The sequence below is a fragment of the Camarhynchus parvulus genome, chromosome 1A (assembly GCF_901933205.1).
Source record: "Camarhynchus parvulus chromosome 1A, STF_HiC, whole genome shotgun sequence".
NCBI classification, from domain to species: domain Eukaryota; kingdom Metazoa; phylum Chordata; class Aves; order Passeriformes; family Thraupidae; genus Camarhynchus; species Camarhynchus parvulus.
The window spans coordinates 64793393-64815301 of record NC_044586.1 but is presented as its reverse complement, the minus strand read 5'-3'; the positions used below and the strand labels follow the sequence as shown (position 1 = coordinate 64815301).

At 40.7% G+C, this 21909-nt stretch overlaps 1 protein-coding gene across 7 annotated transcripts in view; it reads left to right on the top strand.

The window, feature by feature from the left end:
- CELF2 (CUGBP Elav-like family member 2) overlaps positions 1-21909 on the top strand; it is a 549003-nt gene that overhangs the window by 403832 nt on the left and 123262 nt on the right. For 6 of the 7 annotated variants that reach the window (XM_030959792.1, XM_030959789.1, XM_030959788.1 and 3 more), the window contains one exon: positions 14105-14301. In XM_030959792.1, coding sequence (XP_030815652.1) covers positions 14124-14301 — 178 coding nt within the window. In that variant the 5' untranslated portion in view covers positions 14105-14123. Of the gene's footprint in view, positions 1-13356; positions 13939-14104; positions 14302-21909 lie in introns of those variants that run through there. The other variant, XM_030959793.1, reaches the window with a different exon arrangement.

The following is a 21909-nucleotide window of genomic DNA, read 5'->3' as shown; positions in this document are numbered from 1 at the left end:
CAGTGACAAGCCCAGCAGGTTCAGCCTTCAAATCATTAAAATAAATGCTCATATTATTAAAATCCCATATTTGATGCTTGGATTCCCCTCGGTTTCTTGTATCAGGGAGCTGAGACATGTGAGCTTCAAGTCTGTATTCTTCCACTGCCAGCATCCTGGTCCCTCCACCTGCCCTGGGGCAGGTTCTTCCCTTTTTCCATCTGTTGAGTGAAGGTGCTGATGACCATACAGAGAGGAGTTATATGGAAAAACAGTTGGAAAAGGGCTAGAGATCTTAGGGAACCACATGGTGTTACTAATCCTCCAGCTTTCCAAAGACTTGTCATAATAAGAGTTTTCCACTTTCAGGGGCAGGAGGGAAAGAGAAAAAAGAAGGGAAGACATTAACCCTGTGGTGTGATGACAGAGATTTCTATAAATCACACTGCGTTTCACACTGCTGCTGACAGCCAGCCAAACCTGAGCTGGCCAAGTTTCCACAGGTCGAGCATGTCACAGGGAGCTTAAAAATACATCCACAACTGTTCAACTACCTTTTCTCGTGCACAAAGGTATTGGAGTTAAGAGTCTTTGTAAATTATGGAGTGGTCAAAATTATGTGGGTGGTAATCCTGGTTTTTTCCCCATCTCCTCTTTTCCCATTTCTTCTGTAAAAGTGTCAGCAAGTCCCTAAGACCTGGGTTCATTTTTGCTTTTAAATTAAACCTCCAGAGCAAATAAATATCCACTAGGATAAGATTATGTCCAAAAAATACAGTTTAGAAGTTATCTCATAATTTTAAATTTTTCCTACTGCAATTATTTATGATGACCTTAAAACATGGGGGTTTGGCAACTTTTCAAGCTGTATTTTCCTTTCTGTTTGGCAAAACAGTTCTGAATGGCACCCCTCTTTTGTTTTCCCAATGCTTCATTTGCACAAAGTGTCCTTCAAACTCACAATTAAAAGATCTTTGAAGTCAGAAGCATCCTCATAAATGACTGCCATATGACTTGGGGAGTGTGTGTGCATGTGTGTGTGCTAGGGCGTATTTTTGTTAGGATTTTTCAGGGTATGTTTATTAGGAAAATTTAAACCAGTTTTTCTCATTTTGTTTGTTTGAATGATGCTTTAAAGGGCAAGTTGCTCCTTCCCTAATTATGTGTAGTTGTTTGTTTTCTTGTGAGCTTCAAAAGAACAGCACAGCCGACAGAGCAAAATATCTTATTTGCAATAACAGAGAAAAAATAAGGGACTAAGTAAAATCTTAAGCTATAATGAGGGTTTACTTTAAAAACTCAGAGTTGCTGTTGACTACTTGTCTGCCAGTGCTACTTCTGACCTTTTGTATAGCAGGTCTCTCTTTGGACATAAAAGTAAAACTGTTGGTAATCCAAGATACAAAGGAAAATTAATCCTTTGTAGATGCTAGAAAACATATTGCAATGGAATTTAGAGATTTCAATAAGTGAGAAATTAAGACAACTTGGCCTGTTTTGCAGTGTACACAATGTGTTCCACACGGCATGTGTGGGGATTTTTTTTCATTAAAAAAAATTTGCTCAGTATTCTGCCTTCACATCCAGTTTCTTTTCTTTAATCTACAAATCATGGTTGCATATCTGGTGGGACCTGGTTCTCCCACCATTTGACCCTGGCAGGAGCATGTATGTCTTGCCCATCTGAAGTTGAAGCCAGCCTCAAGTTTTACTCATTATTCTGTCTTCCACAAAGCTGGCAGGAGTACTTGTCCTTCTACATAGAATCAACTACCACTAATATTAGGTTTTAGAGGTTTTCCCACTCCTCTAAAAAGCACTAGAGTGAGCTATAAGTGTGTGGAAAACTCACTGGGGAAAATCACTTTCTAACTATTGACATTTTAGTAGAAATCTAATGAGCTACTTAGATTTTTCTCATTTGTTATATTGAGGAGCAGTTAGAAAATAATCAGAAAAAGGGAAACTTTTGGAATTTTTTTAAGCTTCCTTGTAATACAGCTTAAGGAAAAAACCCTCTATTGATTTTGTTGTTGTTGTCCAGCAATCTGATCAGAGCTGAGGTCTGCTGTACAGAAAGACTCGGGCACTTTTTGACTCCCTTTTCTGCCCCCTAAAACCAGTCTGGACAAAGATGATTTCTCCCTGGAGACCTGGGAAGTGTTTTCCAAACAACATTCATGTTTGCCTTTACTAAACAAACAGAATTCAGACAAGGTAGGAGGAACAGAGGTGTTTTGAGGAGAGGAGGGGAAAAGAGCAAAAAATCTCTGCCCCCAACCCCACTCCCCAATTATATTTTTCACTGAAATAGCAAAGTCCGCTTGTTTCCTGTCCTGCATGGAGACATTTGTTGAGCTACAGCTTCATAAGATTATACTTCCCAGTAACATTTGAGTTTTTCCCCACAATTCCTGAAATTTTCCCTGCCCACATGCTTTAATATCAAGCCTTTGGAGGAATAAAGATTTTCTTCTTTATTTGCTTGTATGTTTAAGAATTCACCTTCCTCTGCTGCTGAACCAAGCCTGATTCTGGTTTTCCATCTCATCATTTAATTTGTAGCTCCTCTAACACTCTTCTAATACCAGAACGTTGTTTGCAATGACAGAGGAGGAGATGCAAGGATTGACACTACCTAAAAGAGTTACACAGCAGGCAAGGGACTAAAATTTCCACAGCCAAATAGTGGGATGACAAGAGATAGAACCAACCTCTAGCGCCTCTTGGTTGTCCAGACAGAGGCAATACTGCCTCATGAATAGGCAGTGAAAATCCTATTTTACCCACCTACAAAAATTTCCACGTTGTTCTCTGGGGTAGGATTGCCCCACTCCTGCCTTACCCCTGCCTTCTGGAGAATTACAAGATAAATGTCAGGCAGTGATAACAGTGTCAATGAAGCTTCATTGACAAGTAGAACTATGCTTCAAATAATAGGCATATTTCTGATGAACTGATTTCTGGTGTTTCTGGTAAACTGCCAGAATGAAACCTCAAGTACAGGCGTAGGCAAACTCTTTCCCCTTCTCCTGGCAGGGTGGAAGTCCACCCTGGCCAAAATGAAGAGCTTGACTCGTTGAAACAAAGCAGGATGAGCTTCATTTCCCTCTGTTCTGCAGAAATCCTCTTTGTCACCGCTTTGACCTCCAGTTCACCAAAACCATTCCATCTGTGGGAAGAAAAAAGTTGGCTACAGCCCCTCACAGATGAGTGGCAGCTTCTCCAGCTTTTACAGGCTTGGTTTAACACAGAAGCAGGTCAAGACCACACTGTACTGTCATCTGAAGCGCTCACGGCTGTTGCCCCGGCAGTATCACGTTAAACTCATCATGTATCAAGATGTGGTGGAGCAGCCACCCCGATGTGAGCACGAACGACACCCGAGAGCTCTGGGGGCCGTGCTGGTGTGTGCGCTATTCATGTTTCCACTGAGGTCGGCATCTTTCTAACAGCCCGCTGCAGCTGTATTTGCGCATTATGAAACCGCCGCTTCAAAGTGCCTGGTGAAGCAGATCCTTCCAGCCCCGTGCTGCAAGGAAACAAGAGTCACACCATGCAGGAATGTGGCTGTGTGTGTCAGCAAAGTGCCTTTTCAGCCTGGGAGCTGAGTGCAAAAATTTCTAGAGGAATCGGGAAATTAAATTTTGAATCCGCATCTCTTCTGTTTGTTAGGGATTCATCCTTTCACATGGATGCAATGTTTCATTGTGCATCTTGTATCATCTATATACTGAATTTCATTTTAATTTTTTTAATATTGTCTTTCCTGTTGTTGGGATTTTTTTCTCTCTTTTTCTGGACAGGTTATACATATGCTAATAGAAATATGCCTATTATTTGAAGCATAGTTCTGCTTGTCAATGAAGCTTCATTAACACCGTTATCACTGCCTGACATTTATCTTATAATTTTCCAGAGTTGACTGTTACATCTCCATGGAAACCCAAATTGCAATTGAAACAAGTGAGATAATAAAGGCATCCACAGAGGATTGACAGTATGCAAGCCCACAGTGTTTGCAGGCTACATTTGTTTATAGTTCCTTAGATAAACCCCTTGCAGTGGAGATTTTTATTACCTGTCTCCTATCTTTCCATGACTACTGCTTATTGCAAGGTTTAGAGCAACGCTTTTTTTTATTTTGCTTTCTAATTAGAGCAATAAATTTTATTGGACTCAGCAAGGGAGGCATTGAAGATGTAAATTCTAAAGTGATTTTTCTGGAATGAAATACGAAGATTTTTATATATGAATTTGGCACTATGTAGGCTAAGGCATTCTCATGTTGATTTGGTGGAGGTTATTTTAGGAGCCTAAACTTAGGATCGTGGACTCTTTTGATATGCTGACTCTTTCAGTATGCAAGAAGGATCTCTTTTTTTCTGTACCTAAGGACTTGAGCTCTCTTAAGTTCGTGACTCTAAATCAATTTAGATGGTGCCTCAAAGCAAAGAGTCATGAAACTGGAGTGGGTCCAGAGTGAATTAATCTGAAATTAATTTGATTTTGAAAGGCTCCATCTGGCTGTGTTTGGAAAAGGCATTTAGACAGATATATAAACAAACGATCATCTGTATTCTATATGCCAGATGTGGTGTCAAAAAAATGAAGAAATGGTTTTAAAAAAGGAATCAGCTGAGGGGGATTTTGCTATAATGATGCTTAACTTGTTGAAATCACAATTGCATCACACTTTGGACAATGATCTTCTCTTATATTCAGATTTGTAGAAGCGGAGAGCCTGGCTGAGCTTGATAGGATTTTTTGTTTTAAGTCAGAAAATTGAATGTCACAGCTTCCTTAAATGGTCTATTTGAGATCTAACCAAAACTGGCTAAACAAAATTGGCTGCACCCTTAAAACGAGCAGGACGGTTGATCTTCCATTCCCTTTTAAAGGATGCTATTTAGGTAAAGCAGCCATGTCAGGCAGGTGCTCTTGGTCTCCTTCTCTCTGGGCTTTTGGGCCCATGAAAATGATTCCCTGCACTTTGTGGAGCTCGGCTGGGACCAGGCCTGAGCTTATGTGTGTGTACACTTGTGGGTGCCAGTCTTGAAAAACTCTGGACTGTAAATTACTTCTTGCAATAACTGGTTGATTTTAGCATGCAGAAATGGCTGCATTTCAAAACAAATGCTTGGAGAACACCTTTCCCATGCCCTCTATCTCAACTCCAGGACAGAGTTTGCCATAAACTAGGTAAGACCTTGCAAACCTCATAAGAACTTGCAAATATCTTCCAGCCTGGCTACAAAATTTGCTGAAATAGTCATGTCAGTAATTATGAAGTAAAAGAAAAAAATTTGAAGCCTTCATTGCTGTCTTTGAAGTTTTTTGGAGGGCAAAGGAAGAAGGGAATTGAGTAACAACTTTGTAAATTTGGAGCAGTAAGTGTTTAAAATGGGGAGAGAGAGACTGAGGTTGTTGACAAGAAAACAGATGGTCCTACGTGTCCTGAATTTTAAAAGCCTGGTACTATTCTAATTCAGTTGTTGACATGTCACAAATACATAAGCATTTGGGTGTAATCAAATACCATAGTGCTTTTAAAAAAAATAATACCGATAAATGTTTCCTGCCACACAGAAAGAAGTGTGCTTCATTGCAAATGTGTGTAATCAGCAAGGCAAGGCATTAATAATCCACACCATTAATACTGAGCAGTCAGCCACTCCAGGTTCAACTTCATGTGAAAAAGTGCATCAATCCATGCTCCAAAACTATAATCTAATTGTTGAGGCTCGCTCTCATGTTACTGTCCAGCTTACAGTGATACAGAGAGAAAAAAGCCCTCTTCAACTAGAGTCCCTTTAAGACAGAGCACAGATCTTAATGCCCCAAAAAAGTTGCTGAGGAGCACAACAAGAGTGTAGCAGTAAGTTGCAATAGTTGCCATAACTGAGGTTAGTTTAGACCCAGAAAAATTATAAATTAGAAGCCTTTGTTATTACTTAACATCCGAGGTCAAAATGAGATGTGCAGATGGTGGTCAACAGAAAACAGACATTTAAAAGTCATGATGAAATATCTGATGAACTTTTCATGGAGCATATAGTGATAGAACAAGGGCAAATGGCCTTAAGCTGGAAGAGGGCAGGTTTAGTTAGGTGTAAGGAATGAATCCTTTATTGTGAGGGTGTTGAGGCACTGGCACAGGTTGCCCAGAGAGGCTGTGTCTGCCCAATGTCTGAAGGTGTTCAAGACAAGGATGGGGCTTAGAACAACCTGGTCTAGTTAAAGGCTAGATCCTTGGCAGAGGAGTTGGAATGGATGGTCTTTAAGGTCCCTTCCAACCCAAACCATTCTGTGATTCTCTGTCTTAACTCTCATGGGACTTTTCTTAGAAATGCACCTACACCTACCTTACACCTGATGAAGACATTCCCAATCTTGTTCAAGTGTTTAATGTAGAGAACAAATTCTGCCCAGGAAGCAAAAATGAATTATTGGGTGGTTGCCTAAGCAGAGCTTTATGTTGCAGAACATTATTGTTTAGCAGACCTCATCAAACCTTGAACTAATTATATCCCAAAGCCTACAGCAGCCTGGAAGAACAAGGGTTTGGGCTTGCATAGGCTCTTAGTTTATATCTTCAAGGACTTATTTTCATTCTTCACAAGTATCCCAGAAATTTGTGATTCTCATCTGTACTTGTATATAAGAGGGGAAATGAACTCAAAGCAGTCAGGGTGGAGTGGCTTTGACTTTCTTCAGCCATGGAAGGGCAGGCATCTGTCACTGGCTATTGAACTTCTACTAGTTTCAGTTGAGTAAAATCTATAGGCTACTGTAGGCAAATCCTTAAAAATACTGAAAATAGGCCACTGTAAGTTTTATGAGCATAAACAAAAAGATGCTACCCAGTTCAGACTTGTATAGATGGCGTGTTTGTTTGCTTCTGCTATTAGATGAACTAGCAGTAATATTTAATTGGTTTCCAAAATAGAAGACTAAAAAAAACCAGCCTCTTCCCCTCCCTGTTTGCTTTCTCTTCTCCACTCATTCACTCTTGTTTATGTGTGTTTTAACTTGTATGAGTTGCTCCACTCACAGCACATGCACATCATTAAGCCCTACTGCATGTTCTGAAAAATAATTTGCTTAATAAAAAATAAATACATGGTCCATACAGCAGCAGTAAGAGTTGAGATTGTCTGAAACATGAAGGACTTTTTCTTTTTTTTAAGATGTGTTTGCACGTAAGGGGTTTTTTTGAAGCAGATGTAGCAGATGCACATGGCTTTTGCAAAGGTTGATTCTTTGGTCCCAGGAAGCATTACCCACAGCACAACACTAGAATGACATCTTTTGGTAGGTTTAAACATGTACACAAGGAGTATCCAGGGTTTTAAGTTGAAACATCTACCTTAAATCAAACTGGTTTGTAATAGAAGTGGTGCAGGAATACAGAGGATGAACACCTGAAGAGCCACCCCCCTCTGGAGGTGAATATTTAACTTTGGTGAGCAGAACTCTGAGGGCTAATTTTAGGAAGGTGAGAAGCCTTAAAGCACAAAGGAGTGTATGTGCTCCAAGGTGCACCTCCAGCTGAAAAGGGAACTGCATTTTAATGTAGCTCTTACTATGATTTCCTTTTGTATCCTTGATTTCTTTCTGTGATACTGGTGAGGAATCTGCATCTATACCTCTGAGAAATAACAAGTTTTATCTCAGGTGGGATCAGCTCTCTTCTGATGTTTCTCTAGTCTGTATTTTGTTCGGTACATTTTCCAATTCATATTGCCCTTAGTATCATGCAGTCTGACCTATCTGCTTGAAAGGCAACTTCCCTCTGCTGCCCCTTCTCCCAGCCCAAATTTATTACCCATCAAAACATTTTCAAGGTAGGAATGTTTTTCCCCCCCATATTTTCAAGTATTTTTTCCTCTGGGATAAAATACGTTTATACCTTACCTAAAATTTGCAACTGAGGCATTAAACTGATTACATGTACTAAATTTGGAATTGATCAGGAAAAAAGTATTCCCTGTACTAACAGTGGTTTGCTATGGTTTGTATGATCTACTAGGTGGAGAGAGCTAATAAAGCTGAGCTACAAGAAATCTCTGATTTCACCAGAAAAATTACTGTGGATTTTAAATTATCAGGGCAGTAAAAAGTAACTCATTGTCTTAAGAAAAAATACACTTCTAGAGATAAATTCTGCCAATGTGGAGGCAACACAACTTAAAACATCTTTGCATTTACCACTGAGTGCTTACACAAGCACTTGAGTATTATTAGCTACCAAGAAGAATGAAATCTGAGCATTGTGTGTCAGGTATTAAAAGCCATCAAGATTTTCATGTAATTCATGTGTGTGTGAGAGTGCAAGTGCGGTTGCTCTCTGCTGGGTGGATGAAGAATTGCTCATCTCTTTGTTAAAGTCTTTATGGGGCTGTAAGATGGATTGCAAGTCTTACAGCTGCTCCGTTGTTAGCCCTGCTGATGGGTGCAGGAAAGCCTGGAGATAATTATTTTGTAGACTTTACTGCCTATGTAGGACTGAACATCCTGCTATAGGAGGTTTTTTTCCATTGGGCATGATGTCAGGGTCATTTAGCAATTGCTGTTTAGGATATGTGTTACTTAATAATAATTATAAGTGTTATTAGACTCTAATAGTTCTGCCAAAAACTACAACACACTACAGCAGAAGCAGTTAATGATTTTTGAAACATCATCTTTCCTTTGAGCTGCTTTTGAGCAAGAGTGCTGCAAAAATACTGATGGGCTAGAAGGCATCTGGAGATGACTTTTTCCCCCCAAAAAAAGCAGAGACCTGGTCATTTACAGCTCAAAAATGTTGCACAGCTTCTTTTTCTGTTTGTCAGAGGTTCTGGCCCTTATTTTGCTGGCCAAAATCCAATGTAGGTAATTACCTTCTGTGTCTATAAATTGCAGCCCCCTGCAGTTTTCAATTGGGTACGGTATTGTTCTACCCTTCCTGGCTGGAACTGTTGTGCGATAATGCTCCATGTCATTAAACAGCTGCCGTCTGTCACCTTACGATGAAGTCATCCCTCTCTAAACAATGAGTTTATAAAGCCCTTTTGGGTCCTTCCAGACAAAATTTGCTCGTAAACCAGCAATTATGATCTTTGGAATACATTAAGGTGATGCTTGGCTGTCTCTCTTGACAGCAGTCAGAAGCCTTCAAACGGGTGTTGTCCCTTTTGTCAGTTTGTGTGATATCCTGGCAGTGATGCCACAGCTCAGATGTAAATGCTTTGTTACTGTAAAACCTTGGTGCCTGTAAATACCTCTGCACTGGGTTGGATTTAGTTGTCATTACACCTGGAACTTGTTTGTTATCATGTTCTTGTTCTGTTGGCTCTTAGAGGGAATTCAAATATCTTATACCACGGGACATGAAAAAGGCAAATCCCCAGCAAAATGGTAAAACCGCAGTAATAGGGTGAGGGTTGCAATATGAATTAACCAAAAAAGAACAGTAGGAAGGTACTGGGTAGGGTTAAAAACAAATTTGGCAAACAGGTGTCATGTAAATCCGTTTGGTCCCTGTTAACAGCTGTTTTTCAGCACCTGACTTGACACTGGGATCATTAATGGAAATGAACGTGGATTAATGCCAAAGCTCTTAACAGTGATGAATTTAAGAGAGTCTGTTTTGATTCAGACATTGTTTCTGAAGGCTACCTCTTTGTCCTGAGTGGGCAGTTCACTTTTAGCAGTCCTGCAGTAATTAAAGATATGAATGGGAGAGACCAAGAGGGCATCTACTGGGTTTTTCTGGTGCTTCTGCTGAAGCAGCAGGGATATTAAAACAATCTCTAGCTCCTCAAGAGTGGCCCTGTCAGCTTGCTGAAATGATGGAATGGTAGTTAGGTTATTAGAAGAAAAATTGGCACAAATTGAGAGAGAGGATGCTCTGGCAGCAACCACAAGCAGCCAGCGACTCAGTGTCTTAATCTCTGCCCTCAGGCTGCTCTCTATGATACAGATGACACCTTGTCAGTGAGGATGATGTGCTGGGTCACCCCTGAGTCCAATGGGCTAAATTGGCCATGGAGGGAAGGATTGCTACAGCACAGAGCCACATAATCTAATCTTTCTTTCTTTCCTTTCTTTCCTTTCTTTCTTTCTTTCCTTCTTTCCTTCTTTCCTTCTTTCTTTCTTTCTTTCTTTCTTTCTTTCTTTCTTTCTTTCCTTCTTTCTTCTTTCTTCTTTCCTTTCTTTCTTCTTTCTTTCTTTCTTTCTTTTCTTCCTTCTTCCTTCCTTCCTTCCTTCCTTCCTTCCTTCCTTCCTTCCTTCCTTCCTTCCTTCCTTCCTTCCTTCCTTCCTTCCTTCCTTCCTTCCTTCCTTCCTTCTTTTTTTATTTTTTTTAATGTATGTCATCATTTGGGTACTGACAGTAAGTGCCAAGGGATCCCATTCTCATTGGTGTCCCCTAGACACAGCTATCTCTGTACACTTGTGCTTTCAAGAAATAGTCCTAAGCTTTCACAAAACTTGCTTTACTTCCTTCTGGAAAGTTTTACATGTAGTTTCTCTTTTGTCTTATTACTTCTTGGGTACAGGAGAAGGGGAGATGGGGGAAGGAAGAAGCCACTTCCTCTGAGAGCCAGTATGTGTTGGCAAAGAGAAAGAAGTAAAAGCTCTACAGCTTTTAGCAGCCAAGAGGTCTTAGTGCAGAGCAGTAATGTCCATTGGGTGAAGATGAAAGCTGGGAGAAGATAAGGGAATTCATCTTAGAAGAGATCATTTGCAAAGGATGAAGCATATTTGGCTGTATTTTGTATGGACCCAACAAGTTCTGTGACAAACTGAACCATCAGGCAGGTGTGGTGTATAATTTTCTTCCTCAGTGGAGCCTTCCAGTGCACTGCAGGGATCCAATCTATGGAATCTATAAAATAGGTGTTTTTTCCCCAATGTTATCTCTCTGCTGATTTATTCACTTGTTCATTTTGTCTGCATTGGCTCTAGTCCTACACCAGCTGCCAAAGCTGAGTGAGGATTCCACTGCAAGTGTCATTGCTGCAACAGTATTCATGAGCTCCTCAAAATCCCAACAGTGAGACTTGGATTCCCACTCTGAGGTGTCTGAGAGCCTTGGTTTGCACTGAGATCAAAGGCAGTGCAGTTTAGGAAGGAGCCCAGCTGTGTTTGTAAAAATGAGCGCCCTCTCTGTGGCCTGAACTTGTCTGTCAAACCGCCAAAATGTTGGCAGCTCAGTCAAGTCCCTACCTTGTGGTAGAAAAGTATTTTAAAGAAAAGCCTAAATTATGCTTGGTTTTTCCCTAACTCTGCAGGAGTTAGTGGATTGACAGAGCTGTCAATGGATGGTGGAATTTAGTTTGGAGAAGTTTTAATGACTTACTCAAGTTAATGCAGGCAGTGAGTGACAAAACCTGTCCCCTGGAGCTTGGCGTCATAGTGTATGGTGCTGATGCCTTGAGTCAGAGCTTTTAACCACCTTCAGCCAATAAAGCATTTAAGGAATATGATCAATGTAATTCAACTTTGGCCTCAAAAAAATAAAGAAAGGGCTTAAGCATTTTGTGTAATTAGAAGAGAGCTTGGCCTGTGCCTAAACCTTTAGCTCAAAGCAAGAACTTGATGCTAATAGGGCCATTAACCTGAGAAAACAGGTGTTAGTGTTTGGCTTTGTGCTTTCCTAAAAATTTGGCTGATTAGCAATGGAAATTGTGGGCCTCTTGGTGGTAAAGGTGGTTTTGGTAAAGGAAAAAGCAAAGGAATAAACTTGTTATTCTTTATTAAACATGACCCTAGCTGTAATTCTGGGCTAAGTAGCAATTGTGTATGGATTTCTTAAAGAAGGGATCCAACAGAGAGAACAGATGAAGGGCATAATTTAAAACTGAACTCAATACAAACAACACAGAGAATAAATGAAGTGAAAAGTCAAGCCAATTTATGAAAGAAAATAGTTGACCAAGCCCAGGGCAGAGCTGGGAGCTTAACTAAACTTCTACCTTTTCTTTCAAAATAACATATAAGAGTTTTCCACAGTTATTTTAAGCTATGGGTCAGGGATTTTTCAACCTCCCTAGTAGGGAGGTTGTTTGGCAGATTGGGTTTTACGTAGAGGAATAGGAATTGAAAAGAAATAATTGAATGATTTTTTTAGAGGCTTAAGTGTCACATAGGTGCCTACTGCTCCATGAAAGTCTTGAAAGTTGTTCCCATGAAGTATCACTCAAGTGAGTCAGTCATGGTTTTTCTGTTTCTTGGAAATTTTAAGGGGATGGTTGTTTGGATGTTTGGCTTGGTTTGGCTTAAGTGTTGTCTTTGTATGGAAATGCAGTTCCTAAGGCCTGGAGAAGTCACAATTCGTGCAGGTGAACTTGTGACCTGCAGAACTTATTCAAAACGAAGTGCATTTGCAAGACAAGATATTTGTACATGAAACGTAATGCAAAAGTTTGGACCAAATCTTGGAGTCTCTTACTCAGGCAAGATTCCTGCTAGAGCAGATAGGAATTGTAGCCATTTATGAGAGTGATAAATGCTGTTGTCTGCTGATCTATGTTGAAAGCTTCACAAGGGATGATCAAACTTTTTGTTGGTGGTGTAAAATGTGCCTTTAATACAACTTTCTCCTTCCTGCCTGTAAGCAGGGAAAGTGCTAAAGTTAATATGGGCATATTAATGCGAATTATGCTTTTAAGGAGATGAAACACATGAAACAAAATAATTTGTCTTCACACAGGTTATAGCTGTGAGACAGGGGAATTGCACAGGGTTGTTTTCTTCTTGCCACTCTTAGATATTTTTTTCACATGTAAAATATGATTTTCATCTGGTTGTGCAGATTCTGAGCTCTTCCAAGTCCTCCGGTGGGCATTCAGTCCTGAACAATCATCAAACAGAGAAATTCTAATTAAAGCCAAGTTTTTTGAAAGTGGCAGGTGGCTCTGCAATGCCTGAATTCTGCCATGATCAGCTTCTGACATTGCTGCATACAGGCCATTTGCCCCCTCTCCCTGGTGGAAAGATGGGGGGATGCTTGAAAATTCATGCATCATTAGTGTTCTTTCTTGAAACTGAAACATCCAAAAATCATCAGCACTTTTGGAATTTCTAGCCAAGTAATTAGTTGAAACTACTGTCCTTAATTATCAATAATGCAAGGGGAGAGAGGGGGGAGGGAGGAGGGAGTGATGTATTTTTACTTTTGTTTAGTATTTAAAAGTATTTATTTTCTGTGTAAGGGTACTAATTCTCCTAAACCGTGGTCTAGCATTTGTCTCCCAGATCAGATTATGTTTTGTTCCAAAGTTCTTTTTCCCTGCAAAAGTGTGGTTGTTTTGAACTTGGATTTAGGATGTACATCTGGAGATCAGATAGGATGAGAATTTACAGGGAGTGAAAGTGTTCAAAAATTTGATCTCCTTTTTCAGGGCAAAAAAAACTTTCTGAAGCAGTGTTTTCATTTCCACAACGATGTAGGCAGTTTTGCCATTGCTGTCTCTTTTTGATTTGTGGGGTTTTTTTATGGCAGCAATAAACAGTATGCTTTAAACTGGGTCACTCCAGACTGCTTTTCCTTTTTAAAGAGCATAGGCAACTAATCGGCAGCAACCAGCCACATAGCTGGAGTGTTTTCCATTCTAGGCAATATCAGACTAATTTGATGCACACATGGATGCTTCACACAATCTGCAGATTCATCGCTGGCATCTTGCATTAGTCATCTGACAGATTGCCAAGTGTTTCATACTCCTTTCATGTGACTTTATTACAAAACACACACACATAGACACACGCACTGCCTGGTTTCTGCCAGTAGCCAGTTTAGTGAGAATTCACTGCAGTTCTGTTTACAACAGCCATGGACAGAAATCTGCACTTATTTGCCACTATCCTCTTCTTTAAAATGCAGAAGTCCTGGGTTGTGTTGTGCCGCTCTCATCTTATATAATGACATTAAGCAGCAGCCTGCAGAGAGAACCAGACTCAATGAAAAATGTAATAGCATTGTTTTTTGTTCGTAATACTTATGCTATTAATTAAACACTGATTTTTTTTTTTCTGCTTTGTGCCAATTGACATCATCTTCTGCATCTAGTGCACACGAAAACTGTGTAGTCTCCTAACTTGTCTTCTCTTTTTAATCTCCTTTTCCACTTTCTAGTAACGGCACAGCTAACAAGATGAATGGAGCTTTGGATCATTCAGACCAACCAGACCCAGATGCCATTAAGATGTTTGTTGGACAGATTCCCCGTTCGTGGTCAGAAAAAGAATTAAAAGAACTTTTTGAGCCTTATGGAGCTGTCTACCAGATTAATGTTCTCCGAGACAGAAGTCAGAACCCTCCCCAAAGTAAAGGTACAGTAGTTATGCTCTCTTTGCTTTCAGTTTGCTTGTTTTCCCGATGATCTTGCTTGCCTTCAGCATTTCCAAAGAGGTTTGCAGCTGAGCTCTCAGTTTTGTAGTATGCTGTGTTGAGCTATGCAGCAGTCCTGAGAGGACTCATGAATCCTATCGAACACTGCCTTCCTCCTCTTCTTAAACTGAAGTTTAATTGCCTTTTATTTGGAAGCAGGCATTCCAACTGTGCAAAAAAGAAAGAAAATATCGGTCTCCTTGTTTAAATTATCATTGCCAAAAATGTGGAAACCTGAGAGGTTGCTTCCCAGGATTAGCTCATGAAAAATATAATTTTCTATTTCCTTTCATTTCCTCTGTTTGCACCCCATGTGGGAAATATTTTAAGGATGCAGAAGGGAAAAATGATGGTGGTGGGTTCTTGCCACATCATTGCTCCAGCAGCAATAAAAATTACAAATAGTCACCCTTTTTCCATAATCTGATTTTTTTTCTGCAGTCATGTAAAAGAATTGGGTTTTGGCACTGATATTATTCTAAATGAAAGGGTTAGTTTTCCTTCTTGCATTTTTTTACACACATGTAAAGTATTTGTCCCTAACTATATTCCCTCCTTTCACTACGTATATCTGTGCTTATTTAGGCACATGAGAGTTTTGTGCATTATAGCTGTTTAAGTCTGCTTAAATGTAAACTGAAAGTGAGTATTTTGTTTCTCAGAATGCATTTTCCTCCTCACCTGGCTGTATATTTTCATTCAGGCTTGGTACGTGAGAGCGTTGCTACCGTTAGAAATAATTAGCGTAGCTCAGAGGCAGAACTGCATGTGCATGTGTGTGCCTGGCTGAAAGGTTGCTAGACACTTATTCCTTCTTACTGCACTCCTGGCACTGACTCTAAAGCCCTTCAGAGCACACATGCTATGGAGAATATCACCGAATGATGTTGTGGGCTCCCAGCAAAGTTAACAGTGCAAAACAGCCCTTGCTGGAGATGAGAGGTGCCTGTCGTTGTGGGAGGCACACAGCACAGCCTCGGGTGCTCCTGTGCTTTTGGGCAAAGCACTGCCAAGGCTCAGCATATCTCCATTTTTCCTGGTACTGGGCAGAGGATGCTCTCAGTGCCTTCTTTTTGCTGCTCGGTTTAAGCAGTCAGGTGCTTTCAGTGACCATGGTTTATTTTGGGTTGCTTGCATCTCTCACTTCTGGTTAAAAGACTTGGTGCATTGGTCTCACACCAGTGTCAGGGAGGGGGTCCAGCTCACTGTACCTTCCTGCTAATCAAGTGTCTGTACTAGATCACTCTTCCCCCTTCCCCATCCCTGGAAGTGTTCAAGGCTATGTTGTGTGAACAACTTGCTCTAATGAAAAGTGAACAACCTGCCTCGTGTCCATGGCAAGAGGGCTGGAGTTAGGTGCTCTTTAAGGTCCATTCCAACCCAAAGCATTCCATGAGTCTGTGATTCAGAAGCAGAAGGTATTTCTGGTTGGAGTGTTTCAGTGTAGTTCTGCTTCCAGCCCACCCCCCCACCTCATTTCCCAGGATTGATGTATTGTGGCATGTACTCCCCTACTGTGTTAGCACAGAGCCCTCACCAAATGTCTTTTTCTTGTAATGCTGGATAGGAGAGCATTAAGAGGTCAAACAAGTGGATTTTCTGCAGTCCAGGCTGCTATGGATGAGCAAACTCCTCCTTAGTTTAAACCACTAAAATGCTGAACTTTGAGACTCGTCCATCTGGAAGGAGCTGATTCCTGGGTCACAGCAATGCCTTCCCACTAAGCAGTAAATGAAGTGAGAATGATATTGTGGTTAGACAGAAGAAACCCATTGATACTCATTTCTGGGAATCACTGTACCTGTCCATCAGGCAGCTGGAAGGCATAAGGATGAAGCATAGATCATGTAAATCATTGTAGACTAATTATCAATGTTTGTAGTCCCCATATGCAATATTCTTTTTGAAAGGTGGCTGGGTTTTGGGGATGCTTTTTGCTTGGACTCTTTTCAGCCATGCAGAGATTATGCTTGTCACTTCAGGCATTATGTGTTAATTAATGAGTAAATGAAATTAATCCTGAAGATAGGCAGAATAACCTTCAGAATTACTTTTCTCTGGCACCAGCAGCAAGCTCCTCTGGTGGTCAGCTTTTCCCTCAGAAGCTTTGGAGGAGTGTATCTCCATGCTGGCTCTATCCTTCCTTCTGGCTGAATCTGCCAGCAAGGTTTGCTAGAAACCTCTTGAGTTATTGTGTATGTCTCTTGACTAGGAATGATCTTTATTTTCTTAATCCAGTTGCACAAAGGATTCGGTGTGAGAGATTGTTAAGAATGTTAGAAACAAATAAACACAAAAATTGCCCTGAGAAACATCCTACAGTCTTCCTTTCATCACAGTGCATGACAATTCTTCACCTATACTATCTAGTAGGCATTTAAAAAAGAAACTGAATTTTCATTTTTTGTTTGGAGGTCATAGAATCATAGAATATCCTGAGCTGGAAGGGACCTACAAGGATCACAGAGTCCAACTCCTGGTTCTGTACAGGACAACACTAAAAATCACATGTGTGATGTGGAGTGAAATTCCATGCTCCTCTTATGTTTAAATACCCACACAAAACAACAATTTTTATTTAGTTTGAGCTGGGTGGATTTGGGTTGTGCCAGGCATTTTTCTGCTTGCTCACCCTCTGTTATCACCTCCAGTTTTAGGGAACAGTCCATCAAAGGGACCTTGTGGTTGGGTGAGGTAGAAAAAAGTCAGTTTTTCATTTCATTGCATGGTTGTGACTGTGTGTAAGACAGCATTCACAGCCTGGTGTCACACAGAAATTTTTTTCTGAATATTCTGCAAGCCATGAGTTGTAATGACAGGAATGCAAGTTGGTGTTACTACACCACATAGGGGGGAGCAGTTAGGTTTTGCTCTTTAAAGAAAAGCATTTTGATTTTTGAAAGATTTCGCTCTTCTCAGACAAGGGTTGTGTATTTCTGTGAGCTTGGCCAAAGGGGTTCCTCTAATTTGGACCGAGTTTTTCTCTGATAAGCTGTTTATGAAGCTGCAATCTGAGTCTCTCCCAATTCTGTCAAAAATAACCATAGGCTGCTTCTCTCTCTCCTGCTGTTATTCAGACTGTCTTTCATACCCTCCAACGACAGACGGCCTAGTTCATGTCTTTCCTCCTCTTTTGTACGGCTTGCCAGCTCTGCAAAGCTGAGGCTGGAGGAAGACAGGTAGAAGCCAAGTTTACCTCACTCTGGAAAACCAGAGGAAAGCCATCTTAACTCCACAGATATATTGATACTACTGCAAATGTTGAAGCTTGGCTTATTAATTAGGAACTTTAAGAATGGCTGCATTCTAAGAAATTCCTCATCCTTTCCAGAGCTTGCATTTCTCTGCTTTTTTTGGATGCGTGAAAGAGCTCAGCAAAGTAATTTGACTTTGTTTTTTATCTCCTGATGTTTTGTAAGGCTTTTTCCTCTTTCTGCAACAAAAGAAATCCAGGGGATTAGGCAAACTAAATGCAAAAAAAACACACAAAAAAAAATAAAAACAACATTCTGTACCACTGAAATAAAATGGCACTTTTGGCTCCTGGGGGCTAAGGGGACTCAAAGTCTGGGCAGATCAACCCTCTCTGTTCCCAATCCAGCTTGCTCCCTTTATATAATTTATTCTGGGTGAATAGATGACTTTTTTCCAGGGTGGTTGTTAAAAAGAGCTTCTCTAATACCTCAAATGCAGCAAACTCTGTGTGAAGGCAGCACACACTGCCACCAAGATCTCTCTTCCCCCCCACTGTTTTCCTAAGCCGGAAAGATTTCCTTGGCTACTTTGGTTTTGAAGTCCAAGTGCTGAAGCAAGCAGATGGCACAGGGCTACTTTTGTCTTTTGAAATGCAGCAGGAGAGTCTTGGGCCAGATCCACTATGTCCTTTTGGCACCTTGCCTCTGCTTCAATACCTGATAATTCTTGGAGGGATCAAGGTCCCCTAGAGCAGCTTTGTGAGCCTGAATCTCTTTGTGCTGCTGTAGGAATCACACTGCAGAAAGCAGGGAGAGGCACCTGTGTAACAACTGGCTCTGTGTTTGCTTGCAGCCTTTTACAGACCCTTTATCAGATTAGAGGGAGGCTGCTGAGTGAACAAGGATGTGCTGTAGTTAAAGGCCAGTGTTTATTATTATCCTATTTAACATGGTAATTTAAGTCTACTGGGAAGTGAGCAGAGGAATCTGATAATGAGGCATTCATCTGCTGCATACAGGAGAGATCAGGTGGGCAAGGAGGTGTACAGGTATATATAGTTACATATATATATAGAGAGAGAGAGAGAGATGCATAGAGGAGGCAGAAGTTACCTGGCTTGCTTGAGCACCATTTCAGCCTCAGTTTAGCCCTTCCAAAATAGTCTGGTGTAGGCAGGGGGATGATCCCTCTCGTCCAGCAGGTCCCTGTCACAGTGCCTGGTACAGTAGGAGCAAAGGGAGCTCGGCCAGTCCTGCACAGCAGCAGAGCTGTGGCACTCACTTTGTCACACATTTCCATCCTGAGTGTCCTAAGCTGCAGCTAAGAGCAGCTGCTCCTTGTTTCTTGACTGTCCCTGTGACACCACACATCCAATTGCAACCTCTGCTCCTTCAGTTTCAATACACTGTGTTTGGCAAAACTGTTTTAGGTGCTCTTTAAAAGCTCCCTTCAGCCAGCACTCCAGGAGCCAGGGTTTCTCTGCACTTCACATCTTATTCTGTGTTTTGAATGCTCTCAGAGGCCCACGTGAACACTGTTTGGCTTTTGAGATCAGATGAGATGCACCATGAGCCCATTTGCTGTTGAAATGGCAGGACATGTACCCACAGCCATTGTGCATGTGTGTGTTAGACTAAATTTTGGTGATGGTGCCTGACAGGTATTTTGTTACTATGCAGACTTGAAACCTTTTCCTGCACTGTATTAAAAAGTGCCTTGCATGTTATTTTTTATCAGGTGCGTTGTACACTATAAGAAGTTTCAGACAACACAGACTGGCAAAAGCCAGATGTCCTTAAATACAAGTACAATGGAAAAGAAGAGTGAATGATAAAGTTGAGTTTTTAACTTGAAGTTTCTGACTGTAGGGTGTTTAAATTTAAACCTTAAGGAATCTTAAATCTATAATTTTAAATGGGTTGTAAATAGCATTACAGAATATATTCCAGATGTGAGCTGATTTTTAGAGAAGGTAATTCTTACTCGACAAATCTGATGGAGTTTTTCAAGAAGTTTCTGTGAAAGCGGACAGGTGTGAAATATAATCAAGCTGATTTCCCAGGGGCATTTCACAGAGTGTCACACAGGAGACTAATCCATGCAGTTGCTGGTGAAGCAGAGAAGGACCCATTTCCAAATGGGGAAAGGAGCTGGGTAGATGATCGAGGGCAGATTAGAATGGGGAAAGGTTACGGGCCAGGGGAAGAGAGGGGATGATGATTGGAGAGCAACAGGGACTGTTATTGGAGATCAATACTTTTTCACTCTCTATGTAAATGGCTTTGACAGAATGAACCACCAACTTGTTATCCAACTTTTTGGATCATGCAGAAGGGGCTAGATGGGGGAGAAGCCACCTGATAGCCTGGAGAAAACAATCAAACACAAAGAAATTCTGCTGGGTAAAATGAACCATGAGCAAGAAGAGTAAATTTTATTTTGAGTGAACACGTGTTGAATGAGTGCATTTTTCAAAGATTTGAGAGCAGGACAGGATTTGAAGGGTGCACATATCATAAAAGGACTCAGATGATGTTTTGTATCTGTGTGGTCAAAAAGGCACAGAAAATGTGAGCTGTATAAATGGAAGCATTGAATAGAGCCTTCAAGGAAATACTGCACCACTTAAACAAGGGGTTTTTTTAATCATGTTTAAACTACAGTTACAAATATTTAGTACCATTCTATAGAAAAGGGCAGAGGTCCAGGGAAGAGCAGCATGATTTTGTATGAAGTCAGGAAGGGTTGAGCCGTGGTGAAAGGTCTACAAAGGTTAACTTGTAAAGGGCTTCAAACATTGACTTACAAGAAAGCTAAAAGGGGGAAAGCAGAGGAAGAATGCAGGACTGTACCTTGGTTTGGAAAGAAAAAGTTGTAAGGGAATACAATTGAAGTTTCTGCAGTATGTTGAAGTGCATACCAAAGGCAGGAATAGATAAGCTCTTTCAATTAATATTAAACCCAGGGACTGCACAGCATAGACTTAGACTGAGGAACAGCAGGCCAACAGAAAAAAAATCCAACTTCTCAAGTCAAACGTTCTTCCTCCACTTGCAGAGCAGAGAATGGCTTCCAGAAGAGGCAGTGAGAAGAGTTCCAAAAGAAACTTTCCTTTTGCTTGCTTCCATTTAGTGTTTTGAAAGAATGCATCTGGAACAGGATGTGACACGAGTGCTCCCCATGTCCAGGAGCAGTTTCAGCCCATAAACAGGACAAGGTGCCAAGCTGTCAGTGGCTTAGCCATGTCCAGCACCAAGAGGGGCTGAGATTGGTGTCCCCTGACATTTTTGCATTGCTTTGAAGACAGGGAGCAGATCAGGGTAATACCCCATTGCATACTAGACTGCAAACCTGTTGCCCACTTAAATCAGTCTCACTGTATACTCCCTTCATTGACAATGACAAGAAAGTCAAAGCAAAAATTGTCACAGCAAACCCAACCCAGTCAGACAGAGCAGAAGTAATGGAAGATATTTGTGAAGACCCTGTAACAGCAGCGGGGGGCTGTGATTGCAGAATGGGAAGACTGGAGGATGGTGGGGGGAGTTCGGTAGAGGATTTTTCAGTTGTGTTATTTAAATATAGAGGTAGCACAGAAACCTTTCTTTAGCCTTGTTCCTAAAGTTCCTCTATACAGTGTGTGAATGACTGGAGCAAAAAGAAGCTATTTTTACTTTTAGGCATCTTTTCCCTCCCTATTTTTATGATATTCATCACAGTGGGAGCTTGGTCCAGAAATGAGGACTCTAGGTATTGCTGTAAGAAGTTAATAAAAATAACACATCTCTGAGGGATTAAATAGATCACTTTGGGGCTCATTGGCTGCAGTTTTGTAGCAGCTTAACTATGATTTACAACTGCATATGAATTTTAAAAAGTAAGCTAAGACCGTATAAGCACATTATTAATTACATCTATGATGAAAAAAAAAGGCATAAAATTTAACTACATGAATCTTTTTAGTTAAATTGATAGAAAACCCTGTATAGACCAGCCATGAGAGGAGCAGGACTTCATATTCCAATTGTGATTCTTTCTAATGATCGTGTCTGATAAACACTTGGGGGGAAGGCAAGGTCAGTAAAGGGGTGTTTGAAAAGGAATTTTTGAACTTCAGGCATGCTATACTGTTGACAACTTCAGCACATCCTCCAGCATTTACTTATAGAATATTTTAGAACAACTTTAAAAAAGAGTCCCAAATGTTCATAAAATATTAATGTGTAATCTGTTGTTTGTAATGACATCACTTCATTGGGAAAAAAACCACGTAGGCAGGCAGTTAAAACAGCCTGAACTTTCAGTAAAATTGAAGATTGCTTTGTTGAATGTGAATAGTATGCCAAACCTCAGTT